The sequence below is a fragment of the Lutra lutra genome, chromosome 9 (genome assembly GCF_902655055.1).
Source record: "Lutra lutra chromosome 9, mLutLut1.2, whole genome shotgun sequence".
Lineage (NCBI taxonomy): Eukaryota > Metazoa > Chordata > Mammalia > Carnivora > Mustelidae > Lutra > Lutra lutra.
In genome coordinates, this window is record NC_062286.1 from 7,640,177 (window position 1) to 7,660,584 (window position 20,408).

A 20,408-nucleotide genomic window follows, 5' to 3' on the forward strand; every position below is an offset into this window, starting at 1 on the left:
GGGGTCCACTCACACAAGGGCTCTTCTCTCAGGAGCCTTGGGGAGGAGGGGGCATCCCTGGGCCTCAACAGGGCATTGCTGGCTCAGAGGAACTGTTTGCTTTAGGTTTTCTCCAACCTGCTCAAACTGGTGGAATTTAGGCCAGCAGATCCTTCTAGGACAAACAGTTAAGCCCAGCAAATCCTTTCAGAAGGAACACGGGTCTTTACAAATCGGAACTTAACCAAAATACCTTTCCAAAAGCAATCTGTTGGTGGCACTGACATTTCTTGCTGGTGCTAGTAAAAAATTATTTTGTTAAATTGATCAACTGATCTTCCTTCCCAGCAGGTAACTTGTAAGGGCCCAAGACGGAAGGGTTGGCTTAAGGTAGAGAGCTACTTTGCCGTGTAGAAACCTGGACTTTAAGGCACGAGGATTCGAGCTCATGTTAAAATAGCGGACAGGATGCTTGCTTTTACTCAAACTTCCCATTACTTAAAGCTAGACGTTATCATCCCGCAGTCTCCATCCCCAGGGCAGATGGCTGCTGTTCTGGCTTCCTCTCAGGAGGAGGAGTTTCAGCTGTATTTATCTATGTGATATGCTTCATTACCTCCAGGCCCCCTGTGAATCGGGTCCCCATGACTTTGGCGAGACTAGAGCTTCGAAGGCTTGTTCTGTAACCAGCTTTGTGCACACAGAGGTCAAGGGCTGCAGCCGCTGACTCCTGACATTCACAATGCGTGTTAGCACAATAAAGGCTCTGAAAAGTACTGCAGTCCAGAGATCTGGTCAGACTGACTTTGGCTGTGGCTTCCCTGGTAGGATTGGGCTTGGGAAATCTTTTCCTTTTTCTTCTGCAGAGCACCCATGGAACTAGTGAGCTAGCAATGGGCAGAATGAACTGGAGGGCTCCAGGTTGGCTTCCGTAGGTGGGATTTAATCCATCTCCCCCAGGGCTATGTCATGGGGACAGCCAGTGGCGGCAGCTGCCTTAGAGAGGTCAGACCTGGTCCTGGACCTTGGCGGGTCACCTCTCTTGGTCCTAGTTTTCTCCCCTGTCCGTGGACTTCATTTCTCCCCTGTCCATGGACTTCATCCTTTTCAGGCTCCTTGCCTTGCTGAGGCATCTCTTGTTTTGGCTTGTTCTTTGCCCCTAGCTGAGCTTTGAGTCTGGAAGGAAGGCTGTGGATGCTTTGGATTGTAGCAGAAGCCTGGCAGACATACCGCTGTTTGGAGTGGGCCCTAGATCGTGCACAGAAGTCATAAACACCTGGAGATCCGTTCAAGTGGAGCGGGAGACGGGCTGTGGCCCATGTGTGTTTGCGGGTCCCTTGTCCTGCTCCCTGCCAGGAAGGCCTTGTTGTGGTTCTCAGACAAGGTTCGTTACTCAAGGACAGCTGCCAGTTTATTGCATGTTTTGATTCTGAGTGAGCCTGCTTGGGTCATGGTCTGACCTCCCGGGCCAGGTGTCCAAGGCTCCTCTGACTTCAGCCGGGGGAGGGGAGGGGAGGCCTGTCCTTTCCCGGGCAGGCAGATAGAAGGCCGCAGGGCTGGAAGGACCGGCAGGCCCAAGGGAATGGCTTGCTGCTTTCTAAGATGGAGAACGGTCCTCAGACCGTGTTGTCACCAAAGGTGGTGGGCGTGGGCAGGGCCATGCTGCCCTTGGATGTGTGCTGAGGGTGAGGGTCGGGGTCGGGAGCTGGGGTGGGAGGGTCACTCAACAGAGGCCTCAGGAAGCTTCTGTGCTGGGTGCTGAGCGCTCAGAGGGGCTTGTTCTCCAAGAGCTCCTGGCCAGGGGGACAGCCCTGTGGTCCCGCACGTGCCGTGATGCCAGAGGAGCCTCGGGAGTCCCCCCAAGGAGATGAGCAGAGTCTGCCAGGAATGACAGGAGCCCTTCTAGAGGAAAGGGCCAGCTCATTCTCTCTGATCGAAATGCCACAGAGACCCTAGCGTCTGTGACAATGCCTGGGGACGACCTCCATGGACAGCGTATCTCTTCTACGTGACCCGTGTCCTGCGAGTTATTTCAGTCCCCGGAGTTATAGGAGGTTCTTATATGGGACCCTTGCTCTGTCCTGGGCACTGTGACAGGCTCTGGGGACACAGAAACAGCCGTCGGCCCTCAGGGAGCCTGAAAGCGCCAAGAGAACGGGGGAGGGAGGATCAGGCAGCGCTGGAAGAGGCAGGGAACAGGGGAACATCCAAGACAGTGGGGCGGGCAGTCGGTTGGCAGGCTTTTAGGTGGCGGCCCTTGTCCTGATGCTGAAGGACAAAAGCAGCAGGGAGAGTATGTGGTGGAGGCAGCTTGGCTTGGAAGTGGCAGAGTAGGGAGGAGGAGGGGCTTCTGGCCAGCATCTCCTGCCTGGAGCCAGGCAGCGGGGGCGAAGGGCTAAGGGGGGAGATGGGGGCCTCCCGTGAGTGGGATCAGTCACCATAGGAGGGCTCCTTCTCCACCTTCTGGATCTGCCTCTGGCTCTACCCCCACCCACACCCCCATTATCCACACATTCCTTGTTCCTCCCCAGTCTGCACTCTCCCCTGCAGGGGTGGCAATACAAAAACCCATAGTAATCCCAGATTTTTTGTTTTTAAAGATTTTATTTATTTATTTGACAGACAGAAATCACAAGTAGGCAGAGAGGCAGGCAGAGAGAGGCGGGGAGGCAGGCTCCTTGCGGAGCAGAGAGCCCGATGCGGGGCTCAATCCCAGGACCTTGGAATCATGACCTGAGCCGAAGGCAGGGGCTTTAACCCACTGAGCCACCCAGGTGCCCCAGTAATCCCAGATTTATACTTAAATCTGTATCGGCTTGAGGTGCCATAACAAAACACCAGCCTGGGGGTGCCGACGTAGTAGACACGGATCTCCCACAGTTCTGGACGCTGGTTGTTCACGGTCAAGGTTCCAGCAGGCTGGTTCCTGCATTGGGTCCTCACAGGGGCTTTCCTTGGAGAGAGCACACGGGGAGGGAGAGAGAGCTCCGTGGTGTCTCTCCTTACAAGGACGCTCATCCTAACGGATCAGCTCCCTCCCCTTGGCCACTCTTGTCAATTCCAGCCCCACTGGAACCCAAGGGACCTCTTCTAAAGGCAAGTGAGCCAGACGTGTCAGCACGTGGTTCCTGGGCAGAGGTGGGCCACCGTGCACACCGTAGCCGTGACCGTCTGTGGGTAGACAGGGAAGGAGCATGGCGCTCTGTATGCCCCACCGCCGCGTGCTGGTCCCAACCTCTAAAATGGAGATGATGATAGCACTTAGTCGGGTTGAAAGGGAAGTTAAATGCAATAATTCCCGGGTGCTGGCCAACGGGAACAGTCAGTGTCACCTGCCTGATTGGTAGTGAGGCCCTTCCCGCCTGTGGCACGCCCTCCTCTCCAGCAGGCTGCTTTCCTCCTCTGAGCCCCATTTCATCTCCATCTGCGTCCTGGGGACTCGGCTGCCCTCCTGTCGGGCTCCAGCTTGCCCCGAGCTGAGCTCATCTCCTCTCCCCTCTGCCCCCTCCTGTCCTCTGCTGCCGTTGCAGCTGCCCAGCTTAGTCAGTGTCCCCTCCCTCTACGCTCTCACCCCGCCTGGAGATCCAGGTGTGCCTTGGGCCTCCTCCGTGGGCAGTCGTGTGGGCCTGCCCTTCCCCTTCCGCTTCCAGAGCTTGGGCGCCTCTCAGCTGCTCCTTCTCTCCCACACTCTCCTGCCAGCTTCTCTTCTGCAAAGCCCCTGTTGGCCCCCGAGAAATCTCAGTGCACGAATGTCCATGACTGACCACACAGCCCCCAGAGGCTTGGTGTCCTAACCTGCTTGGTGACCTTCCCAGCCCTGCTGTTGGAGTTGGAGCGATGTATGGCCACTTACTGGCAGATAATGTGGGGGCGGTTTCCATATATGCGCATAGTGTCTTTATCATCCCAGGAGAAAGTGTAGACACGGCCTTCCACGACCCTGCCACAGCCCTCCTGTTCCATCGGCTTGTCCCAGAGACTCCTGGGCCCCCGCACACCTCTTCTGGGTGTCCTCAGCTCACACTCAGTGCCCTCCCCCTCCAGCCATGTGGCAAACTCCTGTCCCCTCCAGCCCCTCCCTGTGGCCCTCCCCGCCCTCCCTGGGAGTCAGGCACCGGCTCTCCCAGCCCTCGCACCAGGCCACGCTTCTGTTGCCGCTCGCCGGGGTGTGAGGTTTGCCTGGTTGTCTCCCTAGGCGACTGAGCACCTTGAAATCCAGGTGCTGTGGTCTCTGCTCCCCCTCATGGTGGCAACCTGGGGTTCAGTGGACGTGCCCGACTGTTGAGTGAGCAACCACCAGTGCCCTTTCCGTGCACAAGGACATGCTAGGAAGGGCAGGCGTGCGCGTGTTGTGGCGTGAGAACCCAGTGGAGGAAGGCTGGCCTGGCTCGGGTTCGCGGTGGGGGCCACCCCAGCATCGCGTGCACTGACCCGACTTAGTACAGGGAGCGAGGGGCAGGGTGTAAGCAGCATCGGGCTCCAGGGGGCACTCCGAGGTGTGTGGCCTGCTTTCCCACCCATTTCTCGAATAAGGAGACTGAGGTGCAGAGGGGCCAGTTACTAACATGCTAGAGACCCAGGGTCCTGAGTCGGCCCCGGTTCAGTCGTGTGGCATGTGGGACCTCACTCCGGGGCTCCTTCCTCTGCCCAAAGCCAACAGGGAACCAGAAACATCTCAAGGGGAGCGGGTTTTGGTTTGCCAAGAAAGCAAGGGGAAAAGGGAAATTTTGCTGAGAAAACTCTGCTTTGGTCTACTCATTATAGACGTCTATATAAAGGACTGAAAAATGCATCTCCTTACCACGTACCAAAAACCACAGTCGCAGAGTCTAGTATTTTGCCAAGGTTTAAAATGCCGCCACTGTCGTCGTCATCGTCGTCGTCGTCTTCTTTTAAGATTTATTTATTTGAGAGAGAGTAGGGGGAGGAGCCGAGGAGAGGGAGAGAAAGACTCTTCAAGCTGACTCTGAGCATAGAGCCCAGTGGGGGGCCCGATCCTAGGCCCCCGAGATCACGACCCACGCAGAAATCAAGAGTAGCCCGCTCAACGGCCTCAGCCACCCAGGCATCCCTAAAATGCCTTTTTTGAAATCGCCCCCGCCCAGTGCTTGGGTGAGGACGGTAGAAAGACAGCTCTGCTCCTCTTGCGAACAGGTGGCACCCATACCTGGCTCTGTGGTCTTTGGGGTTGGCTTGAGGCCGTCGGGTATGTCTCCGAGGTACCTCAGAACAGAACAATAACCCAACAGGGGAGCGCGGCCAGCACAACCAGAAAAGTCGGGGAACGAGCCTGGCTCTCAGAATCTCTCCCGATCCTGCTTCTGCCTCCTGGGGAAGTAGGATCTCCCCAAGGCAGACCTTGGGGGCAGCCGTCTGAGCGCGTTCGGGGCACAGGTGTGGCTGCTGGTGGGTTCTTCTGAGGGGCTTTGGGTGCTGCTGGCGGTCCTGACGGAAGGCGTGTGGCTGGCCCAGTACTCCACCGGGGGTGGGGGTGTGCTTTCCCGGAGCCCCGACTCTGTCCCCCCGTTTCTCTGATCGCTTCCTTGGGTTCAGCGGGGCTGCTTGGCTCAGGGTTTGGCAACCTTGGTCTCATGAGGCAGGGAGAATCCCACTCACTTGCTGAAATGTGTTCCTTCCAGTTGACTTAACATCCTTTGTGACCCACTTTGAGTGGGACATGGCGAAGTACCCCGCGAAGCAGCCGCTGGTGAGCGTGGTGGACACTCTGGCAAAGGTGAGAGGACGGCCTTCTCTCGGGGGACAGTTAACCTCGGCGCCCGGGCACTGCTGACCACCAGGGTGTTGGGGGCCCAGGCGGGGGTGCCAAGAGGGACTTTCTGGAAGGCCAGAGTCGGGAGGCTGGGTGGGGTCCCAGTTCTGCCGAGTGACCCTGGGCGGTGTCCGCTGGTGCCTTTCTCAGGCGTGGCCTTCCATGCCCTGGGAAAGGCCAGGGACTTTGGGGTTTCAAGGCGGGCACCTGCCCTCCCTCCACCTCTTCCGGCCATGTCCCCCGCCAGGCGGCGGCCTCCACCAGACGCACCCCTGGTGCCCCTTCTGTGGGTTCCCTCCAGCTCGTTACTTTCTGGAAGGTGCTAATGGAGCAGCTCAGCCCCATCCTGACCTCCTCATGAGAGCCACATGCCCCCACCACATCCCGCAGTGATTGTTTGCTTGACAAGAAGGATCTGCTTCCTTGGAGAGTCCGGCTTAGGAGCCCTGACTCCTGGGAGGCATTTACGTAAGGCATCACAGCGGGTCCTGCGCCTGCTTTAAGGCGACTGTGACGATAGTGAGGCCAGGAAGGGGCACCTGGGTGGCACGGTCGGTTAAGCCTCCGGCTTGGTTTTAACTCAGGTCGTGCGTGATCTCAGGGTCCTAGGATCAAGCCCCGCATCAGGCTCTGCGCTCAGTGGGGAGTCTGCCTGGGACTCTCTCTCTGTATCCCCCTCTAAAAGTAAATGAATAAATCGTAAAAAAAAAAAAAAAAAAAAGCAAGGCCAGTAAGCACCACACGCCACAGTTCTACCATCTTGGTAAGCAACGGCCTCCAGCTTTTACTTCATAAGTAACATCACTGTGGCCCAAGTCTCTGGGGACATTGTGGGGGCTTGTGGCCTTGTTGACTCCTGTTTGTCTCACTGAGGGTGAGCGCTCATGGCCTAGGACTGCCCCCCTCCCTCCACTATCTACTGAGCCCCTCACAGGCCGTGTCTCCTCCTGGCCCAGGTGGCGGGGAGAGTCTCAGCCAGGCCAGGAACAAAGCCTTCCTGTTGTCTCCTCAGACCACAGAGCCACCCAGGTGTGTCTGGGCGGGTCAGGGGCAGGAGATGGGCCCCTGGGATCCATCCGAGTGCAGCCCTGTGTGCTTGCCATGGCGGGCTAGTGCCCGGCCGGTGTCTGTGGAAACTCGGGTGGGGCCAGAAGGCTCCGGAATCTGGGTGCGGCTCCTCCGGCACTGCTTACGCCACAGAGGTCCCGGCCCCTCCTGGGACAATTGGGCAGTGATTCCGGAAAGCCCTCTGAGGAGGAGCTGCCCAGCGCACCTGAGCCAGGTGTGGCTTCCCGGAGGTCCTGTGTGCCTCCGCCACCCACCCGGGGGCTCGCCATCGCTGCTGGGGCCGGCTGCACCCCACGGGGCTCTCTGAGGCCAGGCCGAGCCAGGCAGGCGGTCAGGCTGTGATCTGCGTCCTCTCAGGACGGTGCTCACTGGCGTGGCTGTCCCGGGGGTGCCGGCTAGCAGTGAGGACCCCGGGACACGACAGGATGTCAACCGGGAGGGAAGCAGAACAGTTGTGGAGGACAGAAGTTGGCTTCTCTCTAGTTCAGGGACCCAGAGAGTGACTTTGGCAGGAAAGCAGGGACGGGGAGGAGGGCACCGGTGTTGACAGCATTCCCTATGTGCCCAGAACCACGCTGGGCTCTTGTTTCCCGTGTCACCCCCACGAGGTAGGGTCCCCTTCCCGTGTCACCCCCGTGAGATGGAACCCCTTCCTCTGGTCTCAGATGAGGAGGCTGGCAGAGAGGTTCAGTGGCTTGCTCTGGGACCTGGGATGGGAATGCAGGTCTTGGTTGTGCTGTGTGTGTGTGTGTGTGTGTGATTGGGGGGTGGGGCACATAGAGACAAGGCTTCCCAAGGAGGCCCCGGGCCGGCTCCACTGCAGGGAACGAGCTCTTTGAGGCTCTGAGTATTGGCCCCGGAGGCTGACCTGCACCAGGACCCCGTGTATGATGTCCTCAGCCCTGGTTCAGGTCTGTTCCTCCAACGGGAGGTCCTTCATGGGGAGAGCCTTGGGGACACAAAGGTTGCTGTGTCACCGGGTGTTGAGTTGCACTTGCCGGGTGTCCGGGGAGGTCTCCCAGCCTGGAGGAGCCCTGTGCTAAGGTGGTCAGGGCCGGGCCCCCAGACCCTCCCGACTGCTGGGAACTGAGCTCAATGTGTCCCTTAAAGAGGAGGCTCAAGGGTGGGGAGGGCTTTGCCCCCTCCCCGCCCTGCATGTGGCAGCACATGCGGTCACCTGGTGCCAGTCTCCACTGGCTGGTTCAGAAGAGCCCCCAGACCTCACCGGTGTGACACGGCACAAGGTTTACTCCTGAGCACGCACATGTGCTGCTGAGGGTGGGGGGTCCATGCCGACCCCCTCGGGGCGCTGGCGGCTGATGTCTCCACCACCGGAAGCATCTCTGGGTTCTGCAGGAGGGTCCACGAAGCTCTTGGGGCTTCGGCCAGCTGGCCCCCCACCTTGGAGCCCAGCTGAACGCACGCCCTCAGTACAGCCTGTGCCAGCTTCCCTCCCAGGGGTCACAGACACGGGGGTCATAGACACTGGGTGGGGCACCCGCTCCCTGGAGGAACTCTGGCTGGGGCAGGTGGACCTCACCTTGCTGAACGGGGACTTTTTTGTTTGATTTAAAAAAAAAAAAAAATATATATATATATATATATATATATATATATATATATATATATGATTTTAAAAGTTAAGACTGTGGATTGTACCTGAGTTAGTTTCTTGCTTATGATTACACACCGTTGTTATGTAAGACGGGTACATGGCATCTCTGTCCGATTTTTAAAAGTATTTTATTTACTCATTTTTTAAAATTTTATTTATTTGTGAGAAAGAGAGCACAAGCAGGGGGAGCAGCAGCAGAGGGAGAAGCAGGCTCCCCACTGAGCAGGGAGCCCGATGCGGGACTCGATCCCAGGACCCTGAGATCATGACCCGAGCCGAAGGCAGACGCTCAACTGACTGAACCCCCGAGGCGTCTCTATTTACTCATTTTTTAAAGTAATCTCTACACCAGACATGGGACTTGAACCCACGAACCCGGGGTCAAGAACCGGACACCGAACCAACAGCCAGCAGGGTGTCCCCCGTGTCATCTTTTTGTCATTTCCCATGAAATCTGTCATTTTAAAGGAAGAGATTTTTTTAAATGGTAAAAAAAAAAAAAATTACATATCTTATTTTAAAAATCAGACGTATCAAGGTACAACGATAAAAACAGGAAAAGCTTCCCATGACTAAACCACTCCCTTTCCTCCTCCCCCAAAAGGTGAGCGACGTGTTAACCTTTGGAAGTGGATCCTTCCGTGTCTATACGAACGAAATCTGTAAATTTCAGCTCGGGGTCGTTCGGTCCCTCAGGCGGCCTCCGTGCTGTCGCGTGCCGACACTGGGGGTGTCCGTGTCAGCAGCGTTTATTGGCGTGGAGTGGGGGTCCCACGGGGTGCGACTGCGCGCCGCCAGGGAGCTGGCTCAGGACGTGGGGCTCTGAGTTGGGAGGAGGGGTGCGGTCCCTCAAGAGCTGGGGGGTCGGCCTTCGCGCGCAGGAATCTCCCGCGGCCGTCTGGAAGGCCGCGCTGTGTTCCGTAACGGGGGGCGCCCACCCTTGTTGAAGCAGTTCTGTGATGATGGGACTCCGCTGTCCAAGCGTGAGCCCGGGGGCCAGGGGCTGTGTTTTGAAGGCTTCCTGGTGGGCATTTGCCTTTTCTGTTTCCAGCCATTGGGAGGACATCATCCCTCTGGCCGAGCAGGTGGGGCCGCTGAGGTCAGGCAGCCAGAAAGCAGGAGAGCTAGGCCGTGGGCCTTGGGCTCGTCCTGTATCCCCTCTTCCCACAACATGTCCGCCCGGGCCTGCTGCGGGTGGGGGTCTGGGACACCCTCCCTGAAATTCGACAACGGGATCTCCTGCATGCCAGACCCGTGACCTGCATGCAAGCTGAAAGGAGCCTTCCTGCCTACCCACCCCTTCCCGTGGGAGGGGGCCGCGGGGCCCAGTGGAGCCCGGGACCCAGCATTGGCAGGGCTGAGCCATCGTGGGCCCCCCAGAAGCCAGGAGGGGGTCAGCCTGGGCTGGCCTGGCAGTGTGAGGAGGGCTTGCGATCAGAAGAGTCACCTCACTGAGGGGTTCTGGAACAGCCGTGCCCGTGTGCAGTCTTGCAGAGTGGGAACGTGAAGCTGTCCCCTGCTCCCCACGGGCTACGCAGGGCCAAATGCTGGCATGTGTGCAGGAGCGGTGCGGGGGAAACGTGAGCGTTCCGGACAAGCGGGCGGCACTGACTACTTACTGCTTACTCCGAAGTGTGCTGTGCTCACTTTATGGCCATTTTGAGAAGTTGGGCCCTGTCTTTTGCTTTTCCGAATAGCAACTGGCCCAAATCGAGACTGACCTGAAATCCCGAACAGCCTCCTACAACACTCTGAAGACAAACCTGGACAACCTGGAGAAGAAATCCATGTGAGTCTGAGTTTCTGCACCGAGAGGCTGGGGTGGGGGCCGGACGGAGGCAGGAGTGTGCCTTTCAGGTCTCTGGGTAAACCAGGGTCTGTGCTGGGTCAGAGAGAGAGAGAGAGAGAGAGCGCACCAGCGAGGCAGATGGGCAGACGCCGCAGCCCTCCTGCCTCTCTGGGAGTTGCGGACTGGGAGGGGGGCCTTGGTGCACGTGGTGAAAAGGCCTGAGCCAGGGTGATGGCACCCCCCTGCCTGAGCCCAGAGAGGAACACCATGCTGCCCCTCACCCGCTTCCCTCCCTCTCCCAACCTCCCCAGGTTACTGAGAACACCTGGGGGGCCCTAAGACCTTTCCTCTGGAGGAAACTTAGCAGAGGACCCTCTCTGCAAAGGCAGTGGGGGGACCTGACTAGCCGAGCCTGGCCCTTTGGGAGGGCTCCCAGGGTAGTGGGGGCTGCAGCCCAGAGCAGAGCATCCGCAGGGACTCTGGAGCCTCCTGCACTCAAATGACGGACCCCTCACAAGAGAGAGGGAGCAGACTGTGTGGCCAGTGGACACCAGTCACCAATCACCCAGATGGTGGTAGGTTTCTGGAGAAAAGCAGAAACCCAGTGTCATGCCGGCTGCAACTCTCTCGTAAGGGAGTAAGTGCCTTGTCCTGGGAGGCATGTCAGGAAAGGCCAGATGAGCTCCTGCTGTGGAGTCTGGAAGATGCTCCTGAGTCGGGCTGAGCTGGCATGCAGGACCTTCCCAGGCTCCCCAGATTCTGGATCTGATTCTGTTGGCAGTTGTCTGAAGAGCCTCCAAAGAAGGGCAGTGCCCATGGGAGGTCAGAACCAGCCACTCCTCTGAGCAGCTCACCATCCCATTCCCACCTCTCCCTCCGGATGGTCCCTGGGCCAGGTGTCTTCTTGTGAAAGAAGCATATGGTACATTAGCGGAGAATTTAAAACCAAAAAGGGAGAGGTGCACTTCAACTAGAAATGGTTACCATTGGTTGCGTGACCAGAATTGCAGAATTGCAAATTGATGCAGAATTTGCATCAGAATTAAATGGGCATCCCCTGAGTTTCGCCTCATTCTTTGCCCTGGGAAGGCATGAGATGGGAGAAGGGCAGCGCTCCGATGGCAGGGAGCACCCTAAATGGTGACCTTGGCTTAGAGCCATCACGGCATTGACCATTTGCCTGCTGGGCCATCTACTCGTCGCATCATGGATTTGTGGACTCCTTGGGAATCGTTTGGGACTTGAGCAGACATCTGGCCCAGCCTCGTCATTCAGCTGATTCACCTCTGCGCTGATCTGTTGAGAGCACTTGGAGGGGGAGAGGGTGAAGCTGTTCTGCCGCCTTCGCCCATTCTTCTTCCGACAAATGTGTAGTAAGCACCTGCTATCCTCTCAGGCTTTATGCCAGCCCCTAAAGATTACAACGCAGAAGAAAATGGGATTTCTGCCCTCGGGGAGCTCACAGTGACTCACCCAACAAGTGTCTGCAGAAAATCAGCTCTGTGCTCGGGAGTGCAGGCATCAATGAGACAGAGCAGACCTGATAGCAGAACGGGGGTGTGGTAGGGGGCACGTGCCCTGTGCCTTTGGAGAGGGTCCTAAGGGACTTAGCAGTGAAGGCGCGGGTGGGAGAGGTGAGGCTGGAGGTGGCATGTTACCTAAGACCTTGGCCTTGGCGGAGTGCTTGAAACCCATTGGCCAGGGAAGTGTCGGGTCCTAATATATTAGCTGACACGGCCAGGGTGCCCAGGCTACAGTCTCCATAGCCGTCCTTGGCCTACTTGCTGCTCCAGTAACCTTGAACCATGTGCTAAAAATACCATGATCTCGATGGAGACCGGGTTCTGCTGGGCATGAAGAAAGCAACGGCAGGTGATGTCCCCTGGCAGCTGGACCTGGGAGGTGTGAAAAGTGACACGGATCTCTCTCTGGGCCCGTCTCAGCTCAGTGTAGCCCAAGTGTTGACACTGGTGTAACTCAAGCTGCCTGCCACCCACGGTCCCCTCCCAGCAGCCCCAGGGGCAGCACGGGTGATGGTGATGTTGGGTTCTGCCGCCCCTCGGGGGACTGATGAGGGGGCCTCTGGCCCTGCCAGCCCCAGCAGCTCTGGCCACCCTCAGCTGGGGGACCAGGGGGCACACTCAGCCCAGGGACCTCTGAGCTTTCATGTTTCCTGCCTGCCCTCCTGACCCAGGGCCTGTGTGCTGAGGATGTGCGGGGGTCCATGCGTCCCAGAAGCCCAGGCCCACGTGACCTCCCTCTGCCTTTCTGCTAATCGTGCCCCCTTTGTCCCACCCGGATTCAGGGGAAACCTCTTCACCCGGACACTAAGCGATATCGTGAGCAAAGAAGACTTCGTGTTGGGTTCTGAGTATCTCGTCACACTTCTGGTCATTGTCCCCAAGTAAGTGGCCTGGGAAGGGGGGTACTGGGGGCCTCAGCCCATGTTGGTGATCCTGGAAGGAAACCGGCCCTGCCCAATGGAGAGAAAGGGGGGCCCTCCATGGCCAGGGCCCCAGCAGCAGGAATGGGAGCAGGGTGAGTGTCCACAGGTAAAGCAGTGAGCAGCTTCCGTGTGCCACGAGCCTTAGACAGGAGCCCATTTTGCTCACAATAAACCGGGGAGGGGGCGGGGGCGCCTGTGACCCCCTTGTCCAGAAGCCAGAGAGGTCAGTTGGCTTCTCCGAGGCCACACAGGGTCAGGACTGGAAAGCTTCCACACATATCTAGCTGAACCCTTCACCTGGGCCGTCTGTGGCGTCTGGCGCCCTTGGGAGGCTGGGTCCAGGACCAGGCTGGGGAGGGGGTCCCCAGTGCCCATGGCAGGACGTTGGGGTGCTCGGGGCTCTCTGGCCCAGGCCTGCTGATCTCAGTCCCTTGGGAAAAGGGGTGTACAGTGTCCTAAACCCTCGAACACCCCCAGCCTTTCTGCAGAAATCACTGAACGATCCGTATTCTTGCAGACCAAGCTACGCACAATGGCAAAAAACCTATGAATCTCTCTCGGACATGGTGGTCCCTCGGTCGACTAAGTGAGTGAAACCCCACCTTGGCACCTAGGCACCAAGTATGCTGTGGGGGTACAGGGACCCTCAGCCGTCCCCGCTTGAGCTTATCAGAGTCCCTTAGCCTGGAGTTCTTTGCAGCCGTACCCCCAGCCACGTGCCAAACTCCCTGTATCCTTCAGAATGCCGCTTCCCTGCCCCCTCTTCCAGGAGGCCCCCTCTGGCTGTATGCTGGTAAAGATCCCCCTCACTGCGCTCTGCTCTGTGATGGCCACGGGGGTGGGGTGGGGTGGGGACAGTTGGAGCAGCATCCGGCCTGCTGGAGTCAGAGCAGGAGTGGCCAGTGAGAGCTGGGAAAGTGGCAGGAGAAGAGATACAGGAATATATTCAAACCGTGACGACCACGCACGTGGAGGAACCAGCCCAGCAGGGGGCTGTCCGCAGCAGCAGGTGTGGGTGTCACCGTCCTGGGTGGAGCAGGACAGGCCAGTGGCTGAGTAGCACACCCAGCGTGAAGCCAGTTACTCAAGGCCTGGAAACAGATGGAACTAAACCATACGTGATCTGGGCACGTGCAGGTGCACAGGAGAATTGAGGGGGTGTTTCGGGGGATTGGAAACGCCAGACTCAGTGCAGTGTGACCTCGGATCAGGGAGTGACATGCAGCTAGGGTGGGGCCTGGGGCTTCTGCTGCGTGAGCGTTGTGTTAAGTCTTAAGTGAGGCCCGCCTATATGTAGTATTTGTTATTCTTTATGCCTTTCTTTTAAAAAAAGATTTTATTTATTCATTTGAGACAGAGAGACAGAGAGAGCGCGTGCACGAGCAGGGGAGAGGCAGAGAGGGAGAAGCAGACTCCCGCTGAGCCGGGTGCTGGAAGTGGGGCTCCATCCCAGGACCCGGAGATCATGACCTGAGCCCAAGGCAGACGCTTAACCAACAGCTACCCAGGGCCCGTCTCTATACCTTTTTGTATGTCTGAAGTAGTTTGTAATTTAAAAAGATTTGGCGGTGAGTCTCGGCTGGCGGCGCCAGTTCACCTGCTTCTGGGTGCACAGCGTAGGGTGAGGGCAGCTCTGCCCGCGCCCCTCTCCGCTCTGAGGCCCCCTCCGGTTGGGGTGGTTCTCTCGGGGTTACAGCTCACAGGAGACGGCGATCAGGAGCTACACTGAGGGGTGCAGGGAACAGGACAGCCATAGCCTGAGGTCATGAGGGGAGGCCAGAGGAGGAAGCCAGGGGCGTCCGCAGGGAGAGGAGGAGGGCAGACCGCCGGATGGAGGGGCTGGTCCTTGAGACCCGCCAGCTCGGCAGAGGCCACCAGTGCTCTGTGACTCTGGCTTTCTGTGGCCACGAGCTGGGGGACGACCCCTCCGGCTACCTCAGTAGGTGATTTGGCTGCTCAGACTGGAACCCCTGGCCCTGCATTGTAACGAGCCACCGGAGGGTCTGCAGAGGTGATTCTGGAAAAGTTTCTGGAGCCTGGGGTGGCCCAGAGACAGGAAAGGTGACCTGGCCAGCATGCCTGTGAGACCTGCCCGGGCTTGGCGAAGGGCTTCCCTTAGGTCTTGTGGCCGACAAGGCTGGCTCAAAGGAGCTGACCTCTGGCTGCTGTGACCCCTGTGTTTGGGACGGTGCCCACTGTGGCCCTGTGTTGCGTGCCTCAGAGGCTGGCTGATTGGAACATGGGGACACTGAACGTGAGGTGGACACGGTGGGACAGTTTCCACCGACTAGAGTCTGTCTGTCCTGCTTCGTTCCGAGCGTAGCGCGTCAGAGCCTGGGCAGGTCCCCCCCAACACGCACACACAGGTGACTGAGACCCGGGAAGAGCTCCATCGCTCAGCACGTCACACACTGGAGCCAAACCGGGGGTCTCTGCAGCTAGTCCCCTGCCCCTCCCTCCCCTCGAGGGTCTGCGTTTAGATCATCCAGAGGCCCCAGAGGCTTCAGCCCGGTGGGGGGTGGAAGGAGCAGGAGTCAGGAAGTCCTAAGGGGCGTCTGGTTCCCTGACCTCAGCTGGTGGGGGTGGGGTGGGGGGGCCCTGCCTGCCCACAAGCCAGCCGCCCCTTGGCGGGAACCCACCTCCCCTGGGAGAGGGAACAGGCCGCTCCTGGCCCAGCTCTGACCTCAGCTGTGGTGAGGCATCCAGTGACCAGATGCTTCTCTCCACCAGACTGATTGCTGAGGACAACGAGGGCGGCCTCTTCACGGTGACCCTGTTTCGAAAAGTGATCGAGGATTTCAAAACCAAAGCCAAAGAGAACAAGTAAGGGCTGGCCTCAGTGGGCTTCTCTGGGTTTGGGCTGTCTCCACTGGAGGGGTCTCTCTGCTCCATCCGGAAGCTTCCTGGTGAAAGCTTCTCATTTGCTTGTTTTAAGGTTCACTGTCCGTGAATTTTACTATGATGAGAAAGAAATTAAAAGGGAAAGGGAAGAGATGAGCAGGTTGCTGTCTGATAAGAAGCAACAGTATGTGAGTAGACTACATGGGCAGGTGGGCGTCTTTCTAGAGCGTCCCCCTCCCTTGGGGGCACGCGGCCCGGGATGTGTGTCACCTGAGGCTGCCAGGGCGGGGCACCCAGGGGACACCTGAGCTGTGAGCTAGGGTGCTGGGCGCCGTCCCTGGGAGAGCTCCTGAGTCCTGACCCTGCCCCTCCAGGAAGGGACTCCGAGCTCCAACGTGCCCCTGAGAAACTGAGGCTCTGGGAGGTCATGGAGCGTTTCCCCCAAGAGGAGAACCCCCCCCACCTTCTTGTGCCCCGAGATCTGGGCAAGGCAGGTGGGGATCCAGGCAGGGGTCCCTGTGCCAAGCGCAGGCAGGCCTGTCCCCTTAGTCTCCTTGCTAGCCTCCTCAGTGTGGTTCTCATGCGTGATGGGACAGCCCCTGTCGTCAGCCCCTGGATTTATTCCCCCGATGCTTTCAGCAAAGAGTGGGGGCTTCTCCTTGAGGTTTCTGACGACAGCCTGGCAGAAACCTTCCTCGTGCAAGTGCTGCTGAGCTCGTGGGGGAGCAAACCAGGCTTGGAGTTTGGGAATGTGACCGTGTCGCCTTGGGAAAGTCACTCAGCTGCTCTGTGTGAAGGGCTCATTCCACACGGGGCATCCTCCTGCTGTGGAGAGACCTAAGCTGGGTGGCTTTGGGGGTCCCCCTGGCGGAATATCTTCAGGGCCCCTCTCCCCCTCCCATCCCCACTGGGTGCTGTTCTCAGAAACTTCCAATTTGGCCTCCAGTGTAGGGACGAGGGAAGAAGGAGTAGAATGTACTTCAGGTTCTGGAAGAAAGCTGTTGTGTAAACATGAAGCTGCCAGTACGGGCTTAGGCGAAGAGCAGGAAGTCCCTCCCTCGTGCCCCGTGTTGGCCCCCCGGGCCTTCTCTGACTTCAGGCGGGTGGAATCGGCATGTCTGGCTTGACCTCTCTGGTCAGTGGCCTTTTCACAGGGACTCCAGACAAACCACCCCCTCGGAAGTAAGCAGCAGCGTGGGGATCCACAAACTGGGCTTCTCGAAGCCTCACTGGACGGGCCCATCCCCTTTGAGGACGAGACAGTTGCTCATCCTATAGTGGTGCCTGTGGCAGGCTTTAACCTGCCCCCAAGCAGACACATATGTGAGTGGACATGCGTGTGCACACTAAGTGAACGCACACTTTTCGGACCCCAGATCTGCCGGGCTGTGAGTTAGGGCTGTTCCCGTGAGGAGGTGCTGGGCCCCGAGGCCTCAGACCCCCCACACCCAGGCAGGGTAAGTGTTCACCTTCCCTTTTGCTCCTTGGCCTTAGCTCGCCCCAAACCCTGATTGCCCAGGAACGCCCGGTGGTCTCTCTCTAGCCTTGTCCCTGCTGGCTTGGGTCCCGGCCCTGGGCCCCCTACCCGGTGTCTCTGCGGGGGGTGAGACAGTGGCAGATTTGACCAACGTCAGGCGGGAGGCCCTGCCCACAGGACAGGTGGTCACATCGTGCCTTTGGCACCAGCCTCGGCGCTGGCACAGACCCCCTGAGGAGCAAGGTGACACACTGGAGCTCGTCGCCTGCCGTCTGGGGCTCAGGTTGCCAGCTGGCGCTTCCTCGCAGGTGTAAGGCGGCAAATGGAGGCCTTTGCACACCCAGGCTGCCCCAGGAACCCTGCCAGGGTCTCGGTGGAGGGGAAATGGAGCTCCAGAGGAGACACGTGAACTCGGAAACATTTAGCTCCTTTCGAGGCTCCGGCTGTGGGCCACTGAGCAGGGGGCAGCCGGGGGCAGCCCTGCCCTGGCTTCCGAGGCACCTCTTTCCCCTTTAGCTTGTTGGGGGTGACCCGCGCCATCTTTGGTACTTGTCAGCCAGAGGGGACAGGCTAGGTCCTGGGGTCTTGGCTCCCTTGGAGAGCACATGGTGGGATTTTCCAGGGCTTTCTCCTTGTCTGCAGAGAAAAGAGGATAAAGGATGGTAGGTCCCAACAGCGTGCCTGGCTCATTTTCTGCATGTAGCCTCCATGAGTGCCATGGAGCCGCCGTGGTTGGACAGGGCAGAGGGGCGCTCCGTGGTCCCCTGTCCTGGATGCCTGTGGAGGGGTGGTCCCGACCAAGGCCAGGCAGGGGTCTGGGAGCTTGCCCGGCTGCTGGCATTGGCTCTGTCCCTGCGGTAGGGGCCCCGAAGATTTGAGCCTCCCTCCCCCGCCGCCCCGTCCCATCTCTAGTCCACCCGGCCAGCAAGGCCCGAGGGCGGGCCGGCGTCCCACGTGCTCTCCCAGCGATGCGGATTTTGTGTGTTTGTTGTGATGTGTGTTTGCTGAAAGATTAATAAATGATTTCTGTGCCTTTAGCAAACTTCCTGTGTTGCTCTTAAAAAGGGATCCTCCACCTTCCCGGACCACAAGGTTAAGGTAACCCCGCTAGGTAACCCCGCTAGGCCCACAGCGGGGCAGACGGACAGAGAGAGAGAGAGTGAGGGCGAGGGCGAGGTAAGCAGCACCCCTGCGGCCCTGGGCCCCCGCTCGCATGTCCCGCTGGCGCAGGCATCTTCGGAGGAAACGGCGCCTTGCGTTTTCTGTTCCCCAGTGTGGCTTGGGAGGGCTTCCATCGAGGAGCCCAGAACGCTGCCTGCCTCCTCGTGTGGAGGGCGTCTTCGGAGCTGCCCCCCGCCCCCTGGCATGGTGGCCAGGGGTCCTCTGCCCTGCCTGGAGGTGGCGGCCGCTGGTGACGGGGGCAGGCCCTGCTGGCTGGTGGGGGTCAGGCAGCTCGGCTCTCCTCCCCTGGCTGCGCTGGCTGGACCCACCCTTGACCTTTGTGGGCAGCGGAAGCATCAGTGGGAGCTCGGAGCCTTGGCTCCAGGCGCTCGGGTTCCCCTAGAGGACCGGCCACGCCAGCCTCGGCGACCGGGGTTGTGGCCTCGGAGGTGGGCTCTGTGGAGTTCCCAGAATCGGCAGCTGGTGGCTGATGCCAGGACGGGGTTGTGGCAGGGGATGTGATGCGTTCCTCAGAGGTGGGCTCCCTGGTGGCCCAGTGTCGGGGGAAGCCCGTCCGCTGCTGCCCGGCCCCCCGCAGCCCGGTCTCTGGTGGCCCCACGCATGTGCCAGGTGGCGGCCCGCTGAGCTTGCCGGGCACCCGGTGCCCCGGGAACGTGGGCCGGGGTCGGCCGACTCGCTGCTTCTGCTGGCCGCCGGGCGTCTCTCCGCGCGAGGCTTCGCTCTGCTGGGACCCGTGTTGCCCTTGGCCTGGCGTCTGGCGCCGCTGCCCGCGGGCGTCACCGGCTGTCCTGTCTCCGCAGGGCCCGCTGCTGCGCTGGCTCAAAGTGAACTTCAGCGAAGCCTTCATTGCCTGGATCCACATCAAGGCGCTGAGGGTGTTTGTGGAGTCCGTGCTCAGGTGCGTGGAGGGGGCGCCTAGCTGGGGGCAGCCAGCTCGGGGGGCCGCTGGGGCTGCCACCTGTCCCATCCAGCACCACCACCACCTCCCGCCCTCTCCCCGTGCTGCTCCTGGCTCTTGGCGACATGCGTAGGATTTCCTGAGTCCCCGCAGTCCTATGCTCCGTGTCCGTTTCCTGCCGGCCCCCGGGGCGGGGGTCGTGCCCCCTCTCCAGCAGGTTCTGTACTGGTCTGCGCACCTGCCAGGGCCTGGCCACTCCTGGAAGACACGCCACACCGCCTCCGTCCTTGACTCTGAGGCCCAAGGCAACCCAAAAACTAAAACCTAAAGCAGAGCGAATTAAGGACGACAAAAATTTTGTCTTGTTTTTAACAAAAGTGAAGTGGGTTCGCTGTGGAGAATGAGGCAACCATAGAGAAGCGCAGTGAGTGAGAGTGACCTCTACCTCTGACACCGAGAGAGCCCGCTGCTGGCTCAGGTGTGGGCGTGAACCACTTTAGGAGTTTTTGCCCTTGTTTTGCTCTTTTTTCCCTAATTTACAGATAGGTCCATTTTTTTTACTTAATTTTTACAAAAATGGAATTATATAGGAAATATTTTTTGAGAGCTGGTTTGAAGGTTCTAGAAGGGGAGCACAGCTGCTCGTATACCCGTGACCGAAGAGCGGTCTTCCCCTACCGAGACGGTCGTCCCCTTGGACTGAGGGTGCAGCTTTGGGAGGGACACACGTGGAGCCGTGAGGGGGGACGGGGACACCTGCCTAGCCAGCCACATCAGCCAAATCAACCCTGGTGATCCGTGGGGTGACAGATGTCGCAGCCGGATTGCCCTCACATCCAGGAAATGTTTTCCGAAGCCTGCTTTTCTCCTGTGTTTTGAAGATGCCCCGTGTCATCAGCCCGGGGGGCAGATCTTGGTGGCACCGCACACGGCTGGCTGGACACCCTTTTTCCAGAAGCTCCCACCCCTGTTGCTTGGCCTCCCCTGGCCCTCCGAGCCTCTGGAGTGCTGTCCCCAGCCCCTTCCCCTGCCTGCCCAGCAGCCACCCACCCGGAGGCCTGTTCCCTGCTTCTCCTTTCCCTGACTGTGCTGCTTGCGTCTCCCGGTCCTGCCGCTCACCGGACACCAGCTTCTCTGCACATTTGGCTCCTCTTCCCTCCCAACCCCTAACTCTGGCTGCCCCGTCAATGCCAGTGGCCTCACGTCCTCCCTGTCCCCAGGCCCCAAACCTGAGGGCTCAGCTGCCTCTGCTCCTGCATCCTCCCTCCCTTCCCCCACTCCCAGGGCCCCCCAACGCCCCTGAGGGGTCACCCATCCTGCCTCTGCTTTCTCTCTTCCCTCCG

General features: G+C 59.2%; 1 protein-coding gene across 6 annotated transcripts in view; it reads left to right on the plus strand.

The window, feature by feature from the left end:
• ATP6V1C2 (ATPase H+ transporting V1 subunit C2) overlaps positions 1-20,408 on the plus strand; it is a 53,510-nt gene that overhangs the window by 29,280 nt on the left and 3,822 nt on the right. For 2 of the 6 annotated variants that reach the window (XM_047744741.1, XM_047744742.1), the window contains 8 exons: positions 5,619-5,713; positions 10,130-10,221; positions 12,527-12,625; positions 13,185-13,253; positions 15,398-15,490; positions 15,603-15,696; positions 18,024-18,161; positions 18,968-19,065. In XM_047744741.1, the coding sequence (XP_047600697.1) occupies positions 5,619-5,713; positions 10,130-10,221; positions 12,527-12,625; positions 13,185-13,253; positions 15,398-15,490; positions 15,603-15,696; positions 18,024-18,161; positions 18,968-19,065 (778 nt within the window). Of the gene's footprint in view, positions 1-5,618; positions 5,714-10,129; positions 10,222-12,526; positions 12,626-13,184; positions 13,254-15,397; positions 15,491-15,602; positions 15,697-18,023; positions 19,066-20,408 lie in introns of all 6 variants that reach the window. The other 4 variants (XR_007129973.1, XR_007129972.1, XM_047744744.1 and 1 more) reach the window with 2 other exon arrangements.